The sequence below is a fragment of the Solanum dulcamara genome, chromosome 7 (genome assembly GCF_947179165.1).
Source record: "Solanum dulcamara chromosome 7, daSolDulc1.2, whole genome shotgun sequence".
In the NCBI taxonomy this organism is placed as follows: Eukaryota; Viridiplantae; Streptophyta; class Magnoliopsida; order Solanales; family Solanaceae; genus Solanum; species Solanum dulcamara.
In genome coordinates this window covers 75,972,486-75,992,391 of record NC_077243.1, presented here as the reverse complement: position 1 = coordinate 75,992,391, position 19,906 = coordinate 75,972,486, and the positions used below count along the sequence as shown (strand labels likewise).

The window sequence follows — 19,906 nt, the reverse complement described above, 5'->3', positions numbered from 1 at the left end:
TATAATCATTTAAAATACATCTCAGTTCAATAACAAATTAAAGAGTAATACCTAAAAAGGTCACTCAATCATGAGAATTTATGTAACAAGGTTATTGGACTTTGTTTTGTATCAATAAAATCACTCAACCAAATAAATTATTTTAAAAAATAATCTAATTAAAATGGCAAATTACATAAATTTTTTGCGCAATTACACATGAAATCATTTATCATTATTTTGAAGAACTTATGTTGATTGAAAAACTCTTCCCTGTACTTTTATTTTTCAAGCACTCTGCATCTCTCAAATTGTAGTCATTTTCTTTACATCGAGTGTACAATAACTCTAATAAAAAAATATAGCCCAACTCATCCCAATCATTTTTTTTCTTTGGTGTTTTTCATGTTCCAACTAGTTGACTTCAATCTACCGAAGGTGGTCACTAAACGGTAGCAACTATTCAGAAGAGGTAAATAGGTGTATCATGTAAGTATATATCTATTTTTAGGTATTAAAATTAAAATATTTAGACAAATAATATAAAGGGTATTTAGGTAATTTAACTTTTAAGTTTTGGAGTTCATGCTTTTAAAATAGTATAGATAAATATAGATATAGATAATTACGGTCCTAAACACATTTGACTAACTAATTTATAAAATATATAAATTGAGTATACGTTTACTAACTACATATAATATGCATTACAAATCATATACATCGTATATTTTGACCATGTTGATAAACTACAGAGCCGAACTGTACATATCCGTAATCTTTCCCTTTTATATTATCGGTCCCAAACCCGAACAGAAAAGAAGATGCAGCCAGCCAAAAACTAACTAATTTAGGATGAACACTTTGTTAGCCATATAGGACATTGCACCCTTACTAGATATCACAGCCTCACAGGTGGTCAGTTGTATCTGTTAAATGTGAGAGGGAAATAAAATCTCCACATTTCATCCAAATAAATAAAAATTGCCTAAAGCAAATGAATAAATGGAACCATTGAAAACTATAGATTATCTTTGTACATATTAAATCTTGATTACTAAGAATTACTTTACAAAATGATTATAAATCCAGAGAAAATCAGAATCTATATAACATCTATCAATTGTGCTGCAAGTTAATCTCTAATATGTTAAGCCAATTTCAATTTACTATGTTTCCATAAATTGAGAGGGTGGGGAGCTCGTTTTCGTCTTCTTTGTACCTGCATGATGTAGCATAGCAAATCTGCATTATTTACAACAACATACCAAAAATCCCACAAGTGGGGTCTGAGGAAGATAGAATGTACAGACCTTACCACTACCTCATGGAGGTCAAATCTGCATCATTTGTGTAGGATAAATCTATGTAGAATGAGCTTAGTGCAACCATAATGTAAACATATACGGTAACATTTCCCGTTTAGACCTTGTTAATACAGAAAAACAGCACCACCCTATAGTTGAAGCCTTGAAGGCATGAAATTATGAAATAAAGGTATGGGATTCCAGTAAAACATACCATTAGCCCCGCGTATTTCCACTTCACGCAATTCTTGGATGAGAGCACAGCAACAGCACATTAAATGTGAAAGAAAATCATCTATGATGCCTCCCTAAAAAGAAACAATAATCAGCAGGGTATCTATATCTCAATTTAATTTAAAACCAGTTAATGTATGGAGGTACTCGTCCATCATTAACCATTTGTCTTTGTCCATCGATTCTCTTCAAATCCTATCAAGGAATTCAACATCATGATAGAAAAGGAACATTCAGAAGCATCTATTCATCTCTTTCTGAATGGAGAGGATTTTTCTTTCCGCATGAAGGGCTTGCGAAAAGTATTTGCAAGTCTATTTATCATTTTAGGGTTATTACATTTGCGATCTAGTTCTAACTTTGGGACTAATATTTAGCTGTGAGAGATAGGGTAATTTACCGTGATGTTTAGTTTTTGCCGAAGTTTCTTTCTGATGCAGCAAGTGTAACAACAGCAGGACAGTATCAACGAGTAAGCCATTAATTCATTACAAGCTTCGGCTGAAGCTGCATCCAAATGGTATAAATTGTGAATAAACATCAAAGGAAAAATGGTGCGTGGATACTGTTAGAGATACATCCCACATAGTTGCTTTTCCTACCGAATAGTCTTGAACTACTTTAACCACAACCTTAAGTACCTAAAATTATCACATGCAATTATCTTTTTTTGATAGGTAGTGATAACAAATAAAAAACCTCTGCTACCATGATTGTTGAATTGTGTGAAATGTCTAATGTAAAATAGTAAAATGTTAGAGATACAACACTTTCGTATATTTACTTTAGTCCTGTGGCATGTTCAGGATGCACAATGTCCTACATCAGTTATGTAAAGGTTTTCATATAGGTTTATGGGCTGAGTACTGTGTTCTTTTCAAATTTATTTTGCTCTTGGAAATAACAAAGAAACACAATCTAAAAGGGTCGCTATGCTCATGTAAAGATGGATTAACCAGTTCTCCAACATCTCCTAAATAGGAATTAGTTAAATTAACAACAAAACAAAGTACATATATTCTTGTAGTGTACAGCACTTCAACTGCTCGTGTTGGGAAACATGGGTAAAATAACAATAATAATATAATATTATGATAATAATACTGAAATTTATATATATATATATATATATATATATATATATATATATATATAAGTAATACTTGTGTCATGCTAAGCACTGTCCTAAGAAACTATTTCAGCAATGTGAAATGTTTCCCCAAGATTAAACTAATCTTCTCTAATTAATTAGAGGATACAGGAATAAACAGGATATAAATAATACAAAACAAGCAAGTTGGAAGAGGACTATGATAGTAGGCTAAGAATTATCATTGATTGGATTGTTTCTCATCAAAACTCCCTCCAACGATTTATAGTAGTAGCGAGCAATGAAGAAATGATTACTAGGCGATAAAAGGAAAATTAGTATCTACACAAGGATTTACTTGGGGACAAAGGAAAATTAGTACTTGGCCATCAAGATTAATGACATATGATAAACTTGTCATCAAGTTGATAACATATGTGTTGATGCCATATGTACTAATGGGATCCACATTTAAATGTGCTTAATTTGGCTCAAATATTTTTTTAAAAAATATTCAACAATCTAAAATACTACAGAAAATAATACTACTCCTAAAACTATTCCTGATACTACTGAAGTCGGTGCTACCTCCGCTGCACCACTTTTGGTTGTGCTACTATATGCCAAGCCATTTCCGAATGTGTCAAATATTGAAATTTCCGCTAATAGAAAAAATGTGTTTGTGCGAAAAGGCTATTGTAACCAGGGACATTTTGTACTCAATGTTTTTGATGTTATAAATGAAAAAGCATCTACTTCTGCTTATATGATTTGAGTCTATTTCTTTATGACATACTAAACTTGGACATGTTAATGTCTCATATATAAAAAATATGCAGTCGCTTGTTTAGATATCTGCTTTAGAATCAAATAATTTTGATAAATGTGAAATATTGAAGCTAAAATTACTAAAAAGTCATGTTTTCAATGAATAGAGAAATTGAATTATTGTCTTTGATTCACACTGATTTAGGTGATTTAAGACAAACTATGCCTAGAGGCGTTAAAAAAATATTATGTGACCTTTATTGATGATTTTTTTCAGATTTACTAAGTTGTATATGCTTAGAAATAAAGATGATACATTTGATGGTTTTATTTCTTATAAATCTAAGGTTGAAAATTAACTTAGTAGGAAAATCAAGAAAATTAGATCACATAGAGGTGGAGAATATTTATCTTTGAATGCTTTTTGTGAAAAAGAAGTAATTATTCATGAAGTAACTCCGCCTTATTCACCTGAATCTAATGGAGTAGCTGAAAGGAATAATAGAGCATTAAAGGAAATGATGAACTCCTTGTTAGTTAGTTCTAATGCTTCTGATAATTTGTGGTATGAATCTATATTATCTGCATCACTTACAAAATAGGATTCCTCATAAAAGAACTGGTAGAACTCCTTATGAATTGTGGAAAGGTTATAAACCTAACTTGGACTATTTAAAAGTGTGGGGGGTGCTCTGCTAAAGTTCTATTGCCTAAACCTAAAAAGAGAAAAATAGGTTCTAAAATTTTTGATTGCATGCTTATTGGAGTGTTGCATATCAACTAAAAAGTGATGTGCTTGATTGCAATACTATTATTGAGACAAAAAATGCTAAATTTTTTGAACATATTTTTCAAGTGTTTGGTAAAATTCTCATGCACCTATGGTAAGAAATAATGAGAATACCTCTAATGAGGAAATGAGAAGGAGCAAAAGGCCTAGAAAAGAATATTCTTCTTATGGAAATGATTTTCAAACTTTTCCTGTCGATAATGAACCATCTAATTATTTTGAAACTATATCTTCTTCTGATGCTGAATATTGGAAAGAGGCAATAAGAATAGATATTGATTCAATCATGAAAGTAAAACATGAATTTTAACTGATTTACCTCTTGGTGCAAAATCTATTGGTTGTAAATGGATTTTCAAAAGTAAACTTAATCATAATGGCTCTATAGATAAATACAAAGCTCGTTTAGTAGCTAAAAGGTTTTCTCAGAAACAAAATATTGATTATTTTGATACATTTGTGGATGTGACTAGATATTGTTCGATTCGAATTCTAATTACCTTAGCCTCTATTCACAAGCTTTTTATTTATCAAATAGATGTATGGTGATTTAGATGAAGAGATTTATATGATTCAATCTGAAGGATATATTGTTCCTGGAAAATAAAATAAAGTTTGTAAATTAATTAAATCACTTTATGAACTTAAACAAGCTCCCAAGCAGCAGCCTGAGAAATTTGATCAATTCTTAATAAGAGATGGTTTTTCTTCTGTTGAAGTGGATAAATGTGTTTATATTACAGTGATAGACAATGATTATGTCATAATATGCTTATATGTTAATGACATGCTTGTATTTGGTAGAAGTTTGAATATAGTGAAAAGTACCAAACAATCTTTGTCTACTAGTTTTGATATGAAAGATCTAGGTGAAGTGAATATGATATTAGGAGTTAAAACTTATAAGGAGTGAAGGTGAGATAATGTTGTCACAAGAACATTATGTGGAGAGACTTCTTAAAAAGTAAAAATGTCTTGAGATACTACACTCCTTATGATGCTAATTCTTAATTGAAAAAGAATATAGGTGACCCAGTTGCTCAATCTAAATATGCTCATATTATTAGGAGTCTGATGCATTTAATGAATTTTACTAGGCCTAATATAGCCTATGTTGTGTGTAGACTGAGTAGATATACTCATAATCCCAATTAGACTAATGAAATATTTGAGAGGAACCATGAATTATGGTATCCTATATAGTGGATTTCCTTCCACATTAGAAGGGTATTGTGATGCAAACGGGATCTCTAATCAAGATGAGCCAAAATCCACTGGTGGCTATGTGTTCACCTTGGTGGTGGTGCAATATCATGGTAATCAGCTAAACAATCGGTCTAGCAGGGAGTCAGAGTTTATCGCTCTGGAGCTAGCTGATTCTGAGACTAAGTGGCTAAGAAATTTCTTAGCGAATACCCTTTAATAAAAGATGTGTTCCCTCCTGTGTTTATATAGTGGTTTTGTCAAACTGCAATTGCTATTGCGAAGAATAAATCTTATAATTGTAAGAGCAGACACATGAAATTAAGACATAATGTCATTAAGCAACTGCTGAGAAATAGATAGTTTCCATTGATTATGTGAAGTCAAAAGAGAATTTGGCCGATTCTCCAACTAAACCGGTGAGAAGAAAATTAATTTTTCAAACCTCAAAAGAGATGGGGTTAAAGCTAATATGATTGTAAATAAAGATGGTAACTCGACCTATGTGATTGGAGATCCCATGAATTAGATTCATATGGGTAATAACAAATCGATATTGACATTGCGCACTAAAAGAGAGTACTTCAACTACTACTAATTGTGAGGATGAGTTACTAACTCTTAGTAAATTCATAGTCCTTAATAATGGTGTATTTAAAGCAGTATACACTTGATGAGTTCATCTATATGAGGTGGAGTGGGGACGCTCCTATGAGATTTTGGCCTAGTCTCTAAAGCTCTCATGAATAACTAGGCTCGTGCATGGTCTATTGGCGCAAAACCGCATTGAACAACAAAATATAAAGGTCAAAATGTTTACAATAAGAATTATTGGTTCATAGAAATTTAATATTTCACAAGTAATTCTGTAAGTTAAATTTTATCAATCTAAATTTGATTCATAGTCCAAAAGACACCAAACCTATTGCATTTTGATCATACAAAATCAAGCAAGTCTTGTCCTTTATTTCAAAATCATTTCAAAATATATGGGGGATTGTTGAATATTTTAAATTATTTGAGCCAAATAGCTCATTTAAATGTGGACCCCATTAGTACATATGGCATCAACATATATGTCATCAACTTAATGACAGGTACACATATCATATGTTATCAATTTTGATGGCCAAGTACTAATTTTCCTTTGTTCCCAAGTAAATCCTTGTGCGGATACTAATTTTCCTTTGTCCTTCACTGCTTGCTACTACTATAAATTGGTGGATGGAGTCTTGATGAGAAACAATCCAATCAATGATAATCCTTAGCCTACTATCATAGTCCTCTTCCGACTTGCTTGTTTTGTATTATTTATATCTTGTTGATTCATGCATCCTCTAATTAATTAACTGCTTGCAACTACTATTGGTGGAGGGTCAGATCAATTTCTCAGAGAAATCATCATTGGAATGAGAGCTTCAAGCCAAGGAACAATCGCTGAGATCGGAGAAGGAGAGAACCCAGACGAAGAAACTGGGCAAAGGAAGTGAAGAGTCAAATCTTCAGTGAGAAGATTCGAAAAGTGTTGTCTGAAAGTGTGGTCTAGCTTTCCTTTTTTTTTTTGGTTTGGGCTGGGCCATTTGATCCGTTTTGCTTATGTTATTATGATATTTAAATGTTATTCTGTGGGATTGACCTAGCACCGAATGTAGCATGTAGATGGGGACTCGACCTAAGGGATCCTCAAGTAAAGTCTCATGTTGCATTAATTATGTGCCACCATAGGAGCCCTTGTCGGCTAGGCCTTTGTAGCCACCAAATGTTAAATAATTGAATGTAAACTGAATGGAGTTCTACCCGACAAGTAGTCTCCCCGTGCCAACGTAGGGGGTTATGTTGGATTCCATGTAATAGCTCGCATGGTCTTAAATGTCGGTTATGGTCACTTCCCCACAAAATGAATGTTGTAAGGCTTCATATGATGATGTCTAATGCATGCATTCACTTATGCATATTGCTTACTCATGTCTCTCTTATATTCTTCATTTCATAGCATACTCACATACTTAGTACATTCAAAGTACTAACACATACTTTTGCCTACATGGTATCATCATGTTGGAACCGACGTCGCTCCTCGACCTCCTCCACGTGGCTAGTTCGGATTAGTTTGAAGATTGCTTGTGGTGAGTTCCCATGTTTTGGGAACAACATCTTTTTTATTCTAAGCTTATGTTATGAAGAACATTAAGACTTTTAATAAGGCATTTCCTGACACTTATTTTGAGGGTGAGCTAGGGACATGTCTTAGCCCCCGCCAAGTCTTTAATGTAGAAGGTATGGTTGGACATAGAAAAAGATGTTATGTTGTCTTTGACTCTTATTAAATGTGAAGTCCCTTAGTCCCTTAAATTCTCAATAAATGGGCTCTATACCCACATTTAATTACAAAAAAAATGGTGGAGGGAGTGTTGATGAGAAACAATCCAATCAATGATAATCCTTAGCCTACTATCATAGTCCTCTTCCGACTTGCTTGTTTTGTATTATTTATATCCTGTTGGTTCCTATATCCTCTAATTAATTAGAGAAGACTTGTTTAATCCTAGGAAAACATTTCATACTACTGAAATAGTTTCTTAGGACAGTGCCTATATATATCGTAGTAATATTTATTTAAATTTCAGTATTATTATCATAATATTATATTATTATTTTTATTTTACCTGTGTTTCCCAACAGCTAATCTAATACAGTAACTTGCAAAAACTAAATGTTGTTGCTACTTTGACCATTTTATTCATTTCAGGTAAAATGAAAAAAAGAAGATTGTGAGTAATTAAAAAGACTATATGTTTATCACCCGTGACAGGACAAGAAAGTTCCAGGCAGACTATAAAGTCACTTACATATGTGTCTGTTGGCTGCAAAACTGGCAACTTTAGAAAATGTACCACAAGGAAAGAAAAAGGTTTTAATGCCTGCAAAGTAAAGAGACATTATAAACAACTATAATATGTTGACAAGGCACAAAAATATAATGATAGTCTCCAGGGATGAATAACAACTAGTTTCTTAATTACTTAGATAGAAAAACGTAAAAAAAAAATAAACCAAAATGAATTGGCTTGAACAAAAAGGATATGATATGTTAAGATGCCAAATTAATCTTTCCTGAGTAGAGAATTGTTCAGTAGCACAATTATCCTTCCAGCCTATAATAGTCTTCGAACATACTTCTACACCAAAAATCAGAAAATAGGGAAAATAACTTTATGAATATGAAAACAAACAATTCAGGCAATCAACTAATTTCAGAATTCTCCTAAAAGTAAAGAGCTACTCAGATGTGAAATGATAGAACACTGACTATAGTGAAGTAAATAGATTCACAATGTGGTCCTGCTTTAATAACAATAGAAAAAAGAGCAGTAATAATAGGACAAAGTGATGAACAAAAGAAAAGCCAATTATTTCAGCCATTGGAATCACTCTAGCCTTGGTCTACTAGATTAGAAATGATGTCTCTAACAAGAATGACACGACCAACATCAAAACTAAAATTAGTTCTTTTTGAGTAAATGTATGTTTGTTGACAACTTGAGCATGATTCAAATCTAATGTAGCGATGCACACAAATACTCTCCTTACATTTTTTTTTAAGAAAGGTAGCAGTTAGTCTATATATATCCACAGGTATACAACATCAAAAAATGTAGTTCCCCACTAAAAATTTTTTAATTACATTGGAACCTAAATCTACTAGGTTACAACCAATCTATAGCTGTGCTGATTGCTTCTGAGCTATTTAAGACTACATGTTTACACCAAAAATTGTACAGAGCTAAACAGTTAAAGAAGTGCATGAACACTAGAAATGAAGTTGTATGCACAAAATGTGCATTTCTGGACATTTCACAACTTCAAGTATGAATATTTACCAACAAGTATCCATTAAAGAAGCTGTGTATCTTTCCTTTCAGCAGAATTGGAAAGAAAAAAGAAAGAACAGATGAAACAAAGTAATGTCATAAAAAGAATAGCTAATGTCAGAAAAAGAATAGTAAGGCAAAGATGTAGTTAAATGTACATAGGAGAGGTTCTGAACAGCAGCCCAACAGATCTGTATGCCACTCCTCATATCGATGTGAACCCTTTGAAGACAGCAGTTCACGTTGCGATGAAACTGAAGAAGTGTTTCTGCAGATAAATATACATAAAAATGAATATGGTTGAGTGGAATCACTATAGGCACTAAACTCTCATCAGTGTTATGACTCCTTCCACATTTTATGAGAAGATAACTACTATTATAACATCTACCTTGAAGTTGACTGTTTCTCATCACTCTTGGTACAACTTCTATCATTGTGTTCCTTGTCACTATTGACATCTGAGTGACTATGCTCCAACTTTTTGGTAGGCTGGGTGGGTGAACTCTTCTCGGAAAGAGACTCAGCTGCAACTACCTCTGTGACATCGAGAAGGTGCTGAATGAATTCACACTGATTTACATCTAAATTAGCTTGTGAACGCTGCAGTTCTAGCTGAAGCTTTTCATTCTCCTTCTGAATTGCCTCAGTGATAGGCATGCTTGGGTAGGAACGGGAAAGGGTCTTCTTTAACACTATTGTATCATGTTTAGAGGGATCTCGTTTTAAAATGACTTCTTGCACCTTCATGTCTTCAGCCTCCAAAGTGTATTCACGCTGGTCCTTCTCAATGATTTCAAATCTCTCCTGCCAAAATATGAAACACAAAGATTTATAAACTTTGAAGGTAGAAATAGATACCGACGACACACCAATTGTACATGTCTAAATAATTAAGTCAGAGAGCAGGTTACTCCTTCCAATTCTGAGCAGTAATGGGCAAACCAAGCTAGACACATACTTGATAACTGTGAGCAGATTACTCTTATTGTAATGATGCATCTTTCTTCCAAATACAATTTCTCTCATGCTAAAACTTGGTAAGAAACTGTTACCTTGGAAGGTGAACACAAACATTGTTTCTAAAGTGATGTACAGCAAGAAATAAGACAATACTGTCCCTTGATCATTGCAACAGACACAAAACTGCTTCACTATTTAAGAATGCTACAGGGTCTGCTCTCTAATTCTTGGTCTTGGAAGAGATAATTTATTAGGAGAGAGCGCTTTTCTAATGACAGTGGTGTCGGGCCCAACTTGCACGCACCTCAACTATTCCACCGGATACCTTCTACCTCCACCAGTACTTGTACTGAGTAACTGTCAACCAAAGCTTAGGCTGATGGGAAGAAATAACCCTATATTTATTGAACCTTGGTTCCCAAGGTTTGCACACACTTCATTAACCTAGACCATTAGGCCAAGCCCTAGGATGTTGGAAGAGATTAGTTATCCAGATAGACGTTCTTTTAATGAACTAATTTTTCATTACTATGGTAATCAATGACTGTTAGAATGCTGTATAACAGATAGTTAGTTCATAAAAGTTAGAGCCCGTTTGGATTGGCTTATAAGTTACTTATAAGTTGTTTTCAGTTTTTAAGAGTGTTTGGCTGGCTAACTTAAAGTTATTTTGTTCTTAAAATAAGAACCAATAAATAATTAGTTTATAACGTCCTAGTCCTTGACTTTAGTTCATAACCTGTAAAGTGGAAACAAGAGAATAATAGTGTGTAACTTAGTGGAATAGAGAGGTTGAAGATACCAAAAAATTACGTGACAGCAGATTACAATGAACTGCAACTCTAGACTGTTGTGCTTCACGGGAGTTACCTTGTTCCTTAGGAGAAACTGCTTGATACTAATGTCTCTATGGTTTTGTCCATCATCTGGTACCTTGAACTAGTCCACATTACTCACACATGACGCACCTCTTAAACAAGTTATCAGAGCCATCTATTTTGCAGGAACCAAAATGTTTAAGAAACTTTCATGCACTAATTTTTGTCCTTGTTGATTGCACGCACTTTGAGAGGTAAGCTAATGTAAGAATATATTCTTGGATTTCCTGACACTGTTGTTGGTGTTGGTATTTGGCTTCATGATGCTAATACATTCACATCTTTTACACATGTTACAGCATACAGCAAGGAAATTTGTTCTTCCACACATTCTTTTACGAAAAAGAATCTACTTAGCGTCAGAATACAAGGATTTGAATAGCAGTTAACCAACAATCCAGGTGAGATCTTATGATAGGATATATGTGCAAGATTAGCAGGAAAGAAAAGCCTCATATTCTGTGTTATCAAACGTGCGCTTAAAGCGTGCTTAACCCCTGAAGCGAGGCCCAAAACGTGTTGAGCGCTTCGCCTCGCCTAATGTGCACTTCAGTGACGTCATCAAGCTTCTAAGACATAATTTTCCTTTCCAATGAACCTCTTTTGAAGGGACGACACTAAACAATTGATAGTTTACTTTATCATAATTATTTTTCAATTTCTTTGTTCATATATTTGTCATTCATGCTTATAAATTATTGGTCTTGGACTAAACATATATATTTGTATTTTTTTCTCCCTTGCGCCTTTTTTCATCAAAGTTCATGCTTTATTTGCACTTAAAGCCCCAACGGACCTTAGAGCTTTTTGCTTTTGATAGAATAACTTTGGGTATAAAAACAACACCAAATGATGCAAAATACCGAACAAATAATTCCAATTTCATATCATGAATTGATGACTACCTAATAAAACTAATATAAAAGTAAGAACAACTACATAGGTGTGTGAATGGATTATGAATGAAATAAATAGATTATAAAGACATGTAAATCTGAATCCCTGATGCTATAGATAAAGAGAGCAAAGTTTCAGTACCCTGACTCGAGCATTATCCACAAGCGTGATAAGAGGAATGATCTTCAAATATTGGTCAATCTCATTCTGAGCCTTCCGGAACTGGTAGACAATGTTCCATCCCATAGCCAAAAGATAAAAATAGCTCCGATCCTGGCAGCTGTTGACCAAAACGTAAGACCTCCTTAATGCATCTTCAAGATATTCCAATGGCTCGCAGGTTTCAGGATACTTCTTGAGTTCTGTAATTCTAAGCTGCTCCAATAAATTACCGATTAACTTGAGATGCTGTGCAAACTGCCTGCAATTCTTCTTGTGCATCCGAGCTGTATTTGCAGCTTTAACAATCAACCCAATTAGCTTCACTGCATCGAGACCAGCAAGCTGGGCGACATTTGCAATTTCCCCAAAGTGTTCCCACGTAGCCATTCTCAATCGCAGACTATTCCGTCAACACCCTATCAAGAGAATGAACATAATAAAATTCTAAATTAAACTAGTCAAATTATTTTATCAGCTTGATCCTTTCCTTTTCTTGGACAAGTTGATCTCTGAATTTTCCTATGCTTGTCGAATGCAGCAGGCAATCCAATGAATTAGTCAATGTAAGTTCAACTGATCCACACACTACCATCATACAAAAAATGGGCGAGAAGTAGATGATCCGCCTGCAATGTCCTCTCAACAGCTCCCCACATAGTCAACTTAGCACCAGATCTTGCAATTACGGATTTTCAAAGATCCTGAACATCTGCAATAAAGTTCAAATGAGTCAACCAGCTTTCAAAGACAGTCCATACTCCATCAAACCTCTCATTTTCCATTTCGACCAATTGATAAAGGCGAAAGGAAGCAAAACAATAAAGCAAAAGATATTGTTTGACTGTCACTTTATTCCAACAACAAAATAGATTAGCAAGAAACAGCATTCAACATAAATCATTAAAATTCCAACAATAGTACCTGAATTAACGGGAACACTAGTAATATATTTTTTCAAAAAAAAAAAAAAATACAAGTATTATTTTTACAAATAATATATGTCAATTCTATACTATTAGTATATTGTCTTTTTCAGAAATCAACTATACAGAAAGAGTAGTGGGAACACTGTGCATTCGAAATGTAAACACACAAATATCTAAGCAAATGTAGCTTTTTTAGCAAGAAAATAGAAACCCATTTGATATTTTCGAAAATGGTGCACAGAAAAATCTGTCGGAGCTAAAAATTACGTAAAATTGAGAGAAATAGAACTTGGATTTCTGTAATTTGAATATAGATTCATATTAAAAACAACTATTATGTATAAAAATAATATTGGGAATACTGTTATTCCAAAGTGTTCATACAAATATTTAAGCAAATGTAGCTTCTTGAGGCAGGAAAATAGAAACCCATATGACTCTTTCTAACAAAATGTAGCTTTTTCGAGCAAGAAAACCGAAACCCAGATGAGTCCTTCGAAAAATGTTGCACAGAAAAATCCGCCGGAGGTAAAAAATTACGCGAAAGAAACGTAAAATTCAGAGCAAGAGGACATGGATTCTTGTGAAATCACAACCTTACAAGCATTGATTTGAGGGAAACAACTTCTGAATATCTATACGTCCATATGTAGTTTTTTTTTTGGCAGAAAAGTTAAACCCAGATGAGTCTTTAGAAAATGGTGCACAGAAAAATCCATCGGAACTTTTTAAAAACCTGCTTAAAAGTGCGAGCAAAAGAGCTTGAATTTCTGTGAAATTACAGCCTTAGTAGCATTGATTTGAGGGAAGAAAGTTTTTTTTTTTTGCAGGAAAATAGAAACCCAGATGAGTCTTTGGAAAATGGTACACAGAAAAATCCGCCGGAGCTAAAAATTACGTGCAACAAACATAAAATTGCGAGCAAAAGACATAGATTTCTGTGAAATTACAACCTTAAAGAGGCATTGATTTGAGGGAAACAACTTCAGGATTCCTAATTCGCAGTGACCCCAAATCACAAGAGAGAGAAAGTATGCGTGTGAGAGAGTGAGAGAGAGAGAGAGAGGGGTCACCGGCTTCGGTGTCATTTGTATATGGGAGCTCCGGCTTGCTGCATTACACACACAGAGTCCACAATTTGGATTTGAGTGGAAACAACACTACAATGTCAGAATGACAGTAAAGCAAAATCGGTCTTTACTTTTTTATTATTATTTTTTTTCTGTTGGTTTTCCTTCTATTTCCGATATTCACGTTGTATCTCGACTAAATTTTAATTCGCCTCAAAAATTCCAAATCTCCTCCATTTTTTTCTTTCTTATTCTTCCAAATCTACCAATACTTTTTCATTCTTTGTATTTTATAGTAATTTATTAATTAATCATGCGTTAAATCTTTATGTCCATATTTGTATTTTATAGTAATTTATTGATTACTCTCTCCATTTTAATTTATTTATCCTATTTTAGTTTGGCACAAAATTTTAAAAAAATGAATTTTGTGATTTTAAATTAAACATATGTCAAATATACGAAAATATCTTTTAATTTTATATTTTAAACATGTCATACGAAAAATTGAAATTAAAAAATTGCTAAAAAGAAAAATGAGATGTTTTTTTAAATAGACTAAAAAAAATTAGAACAAATAAACTGAAACAAATGAAGTACTCCGTATTGGATTTTGTCCAAGGTAAAATAATCAAAAATAAAAAAATTTCCTTGATAATAGTTCAACGGAATACATTGTAAAACTAAAAGTGTAACTTATCACTAGCTATATATATACAAATATATTTTGATATCATAACAAAAAAGTTGTGTACTAATAATATTAATTTAATGTATTCAAGTAAATAAGACAATAACTTTTATAATTAATTTTTAAAAATATTGACAAATAAATAATAAATATTTAATTAATTTTAATTTTAATTTATTGTCTTTTATAAAATTCAAGAGTGGGGTAAATGCTAAAACAAGTTGCTCATAGAGACATTAAACAAACTTTTATTGTATTGTAAAAAAAAAATTTCTTAAAAAAAATAATAACATGACATATCATCCCATTAACAGAGAGAAGTATATTTCGAGGAAAATATAAATAATTGGATGATATTGTGTCCTAAAAAAAGTGATATTATAAGACAAATTCTCAAATATGGGTGACTATCTAAGGAATTTACTCTATGTCACTTTGTATGGATGATTGTTATCCATTGTATTCTTAGTTCAAATATAATATTTATTTTGATTATTGTGTTGTATCATTTAAATCTAATATAGGTAACGATAAAAATTTTACTTTTGTGTAACCATCGATTTGTGTGATCACGTTGTTACCTTAATATGTTCTTCTCATTTTCTCTCTTATTGTTTATTTATTTAATAATACTATTTTATTATTCACTCTACATTTTCATAGTGCTCTACCGCGTACTCTATTTTTCTTGTAGGTTTATCATTTAAATTATTATGTAACGACGAAAAATAATACAATCATTCAAAATGTTGTATTCATTAAAATAATATGGTATGATACAATACAATACAATACAATACTTGTGAAATATTACGTAACAAACATCCAAACATAGTATAAAAATAGCCACTTAAAATTGTATAGAGTTGAGGAAAACACACATGTGTTCTACGTGATGCACACAGAACTAGAATTGACATATAGAACATCAAGTACTATGCATATATCTATTTGTTCAATTATATGCAAGTTTAAGTATTTATTTGTGCACACCTAAAATTAGAGAGCATGAATGTGAGTTGAGGCCAAGTGAAAAGACATGTTTACATATTATGTTATTTAACTTGGTCTCAACTGACATTTATACCTTTCAATTTTTGGTATGCACAAGTAGACACTTAAATTTATATGAAATTCAACATGAAGACACATTATGTCCTATGTGGCATAATATGTGTCCTACATACATAATATAAATCATTTTGAGTATCTCACGCGAATTAATATATAAAATATACGTGTCTATTTATTTAATTTATACAAATTTAAATATTTATTTGTGCACACTCAAAATTAGAGGATATAATTATTGTATGAAGCCAAACTAAAAAGAACATATATATATATATATCATGCCTAATGAATAATTTTTGCATTATAATTTACATTACTAGTAATTTTTACTAATTCCTACATAAATTATTTTCAAAAACAAACCCAAAACTATAAGCTTATGTATGAGCTGTAAAGTGTATAGGCAATTAGGTATTGGGGATGGGTAAATTAAAAAGGGATTTGACTTTTAATTGTAGTAGTAATTACAAGAACAGCTAAGTCGTAGTACTAATCATTTTGCAGCCAATGAATGTGCTTCTTGATTTAATTTATTGCTTTTATAGGATAGGTGTAGGCCGATAAAAATTTACGCGCATTCGATATTTAAAAAAAATATTAATTGGCATCAAGTGTATCATCCCAAATAAGTGATTTAATAAAATAAAAATAAATAATAATTAATTAAGTATGATAAAAAAGAAAAAAGATATGCATAAAAATGTATCATATATTTATTAACTTTTCAATTTGGAGATGCAAATATCTGGAGATTATCACAATTCATGTTATTACTATTGCTATTGTTGTTGTTATTATTATTATTATTATTATTAATTGGTTCCCTTTATTGTGGTCGCATAAAATCACAAAAATTCATGTGACATATTCATTCGTCCATTCACTATGAATAACTTTTTATATAGTCAATATTTTAAATTATAATTAAGATTTTTTTTAAAAAAAATAATTATCGGCTGAAGAACACGTGTAAAGAGGCGAGTGGATATATGTTTTTTTGGGGGGAGGGGGGATTGAGCCATTGTCAAAATGCCACATGTATTAACTAGCTTTCTTTAAAAGATTGAACGTGTAAAAAATTATCCACAATGAACGAATATATCTTAAAAATTTAATCTCAAATTTTATATTTTTGCCTTCTTTGAAAAGACGATAAAATGTATCATGAATATAAAATCAATTTGAGGTAGCAAATTTCTTGCCATATTATCCTGTTGGATATGGAAGGGTAAGGTTTGTAGGGTCATAAAAAAGCAATATTGTGTATCAAAAAAAATAAAAATATGGTGTCATAATTTAAGTAAACAACTAAAAAACAAATAAGGAGGGTCAAGCTTCTCCTTTTTTTTTTTTAATAAAAAAACATCCAATTTATATTGTGCAAGTGTCGTCAAATTTCTACAGAAATAAAAATATTTGATAATTTTTTCTCATCCTTTTATTTTGATGAACAAAGTTATATAGTACTTATTATTAATAAAAAAAATTGACAAATATATTGTAAAATTGATTGAAATATATGAAAATTAACTCAAACATCATAATCATTGAAAAAAAATAATTGTGCAATTGTCATAATAATGGTCACAACACTATGTAGAGTGGGATAGAAGAGGCACATGTGTCCCATCTCTTTTTGTCTACTTTTAGCACTTGGTCCTTTTCTCACTAATGTTAATACAATATTATATTTATATTTGTATTCTTATTTCATTATTATTTTTATCTCAATTTATGCGATATGATTACAATTTTAAGAGATAATTAAATTATTTTTAATTAGAATTTTTCTATATGCTATTTAAATATTAAAGATGATTTTTTTTTATGTTATTAATCAAAGTTTTTATATTCAAATTCACAATTAAAATTTAAAAATACGTATCTCGAATTTTCAACAATGCCACATAAATTGAGATAGAAGAAATATAATCGAATATGAATAGGATTTAATATCGTTAATCAAATCTGATTCTCGAATTATATATGTTATATCAAAATTAGTAATATGATACTTGGTTTTCAGTATTTTATTTCAATAAATAAAATTTTATACATAGATTATTACTATTTATACTTCAAAACCTACGTTCATGAAAGGTCGTGGAGTTGTGGTGAGATCGAATTTCTCTGTCCTTTTAATCAAAATTTTTGAATTCAATTGTTGGGTATAAAAAAAATATAAGAGAGCATTTTCTCTTTAAATGAATCTTACACGATAGAAATTTAAATTAATTAATATGGACTTTTCTTTAGGGTTAGTTCAAGAGCGAATTGAAACCATTAATTAGAACTGAAAAAAATTATTGGTTAGCGGTTTCGATAAAGATTTTGATTTTTTATATTATCGGATTATTGATAGTAAGTTAAATAGTTACTAGTATACGTACCCTCGCATTGTGCGGTCAATTGATAAACATAATCGTAAATAATTTATTGATAATTTCAAAAATTCAACTTAATATAAAATGATATTGTAAAGTTTATATGAGAAAATGTTAGCATTTAGCTTTTGACATGTTATAATAGATTATTAATAAAGATAAATCAATATATAAGCTTAATTCACATGTATTTAATATTATTTCTATTATATATAAAGCTAAATATAAATATAAAAAAAAACTAATTTTTCTACGTATATTTTTCTCCAAGAAGCTAGAGTGCAAGAATAACATCATGTCCCATTAAATATAGCATTCTATTATAAGCAAACAGAAAAAAATAAAAACAACTTATATGAATTCATTATATCAATAGATAGTATTTTGTGCCAAGAGTCATTCTTATAAATTTCACAAGTCATTATTTAATACTCTTCCTATAGGCCCAAATACACTAAAGTTAAGCAACAATTATCATCGCTATAATATATAATGAAAATTAAAAATGGTTCAAATTCTTATTTTATATACATTTAAAAAAAAATTATACACATATAGGCTTGTAATTGTTTAGTCTTCACCTTCATAAACTTTAGTAAATTAGCAAATGTCACATTTTTGCCATATCCAATATTACTCTTATTCTCTTTTTTATTTCTTTTTTACCTTGTGCTAAGATTGAAACTATGCACAAAAAATAAGAGATATGAATTGATATAGTGAACAAACTATCTAAATAACATAACACAAAAATAATCACTTATTTGCACAATGTTGCTTCTGAGATAGTAAATAATATTAAAAATAGAACGCTTTCATAAAGTAAATAATGCAAATTTACCTTTTCTTCTTCTTAATTAATCCCTTGTTTCAATTTGTTTTTCGTATTTTATTTTTAATTCATTTCAAAATAAATGTCTTTTTACAACACTTTAATTATAATTTTATACCTGACATATGTAGTCTATCTATAATTTATAGTCAATTTAAAAGTGTTGTGGCTAACTAATGGCATACAATTGGAGATAGTGCATTCAAATTTAAAGGAATATGTAAAAAATAGCGTCATGAGTAATATAGAAAGGCATAAAAAGTACCCAAAATCTGCAAAGAGTCACTAAATTCTTTATTTGTCTGTGTTTGAAAGACAATATCTGTAATGTTTGGACAGAGATTAAACCCCTATGTAATATTCTTTACCGCATCTAATATAGCAATTTGGTAATAAATATTGTCGAATAAAAATCATAAACAAAGCAAAAATATATGTTAATCATAATTTCTATATGAAGGTTTCCTCTAATTTGTTAACTGCTAATAAATCGTGAGCATGCAAATATTTAATTTACTCGTTATTTTTTTTTATCCCATTTCGTTTATATCTTGTATAGTTATGTGGATAATTTCTGGGAAGGAATTATGTGATAAAGGAAATGAGGAATGAGAAAATTTTGTGGGTGATTAATTTTTTGGGGTATTTTTCTTATTTTATCCTCTTTTTTTAATTTCTTAAAAAGATAAAAAAGAATAAATCTCTTTTAGTAGAAAAAAGAGGGGGGGAAATATACTGAAAACACTTCCCCATCCAACGTATTGTGCAGATAGTGTGCAGTTGTTT

At 31.1% G+C, this 19,906-nt stretch overlaps 1 protein-coding gene across 7 annotated transcripts; it reads right to left on the bottom strand.

The window, feature by feature from the left end:
* Positions 1–942: 942 nt before the first annotated feature.
* On the bottom strand, positions 943–14,356 carry LOC129894985 (protein MID1-COMPLEMENTING ACTIVITY 1). Of its 7 annotated transcripts, none has more exons than XM_055970592.1 (9): positions 14,023–14,346; positions 12,123–12,852; positions 9,635–10,050; positions 9,402–9,511; positions 8,221–8,292; positions 1,921–2,027; positions 1,501–1,594; positions 1,293–1,407; positions 943–1,201 (listed from the first exon to the last, which is right to left on the bottom strand). In XM_055970592.1, the coding sequence occupies exons 2-8, from the start codon at positions 12,528–12,530 to the stop codon at positions 1,325–1,327; spliced, it is 1,290 nt and encodes a 429-aa protein (XP_055826567.1). In that variant the 5' UTR covers positions 12,531–12,852; positions 14,023–14,346; the 3' UTR covers positions 943–1,201; positions 1,293–1,324. The 7 variants fall into 7 exon arrangements, with proteins under 7 accessions (XP_055826567.1, XP_055826566.1, XP_055826568.1 ...); XM_055970591.1 differs by having other exon boundaries at positions 1,298–1,407; XM_055970593.1 differs by having other exon boundaries at positions 943–1,407; positions 12,129–12,852; positions 14,023–14,356.
* Positions 14,357–19,906: the final 5,550 nt, after the last annotated feature.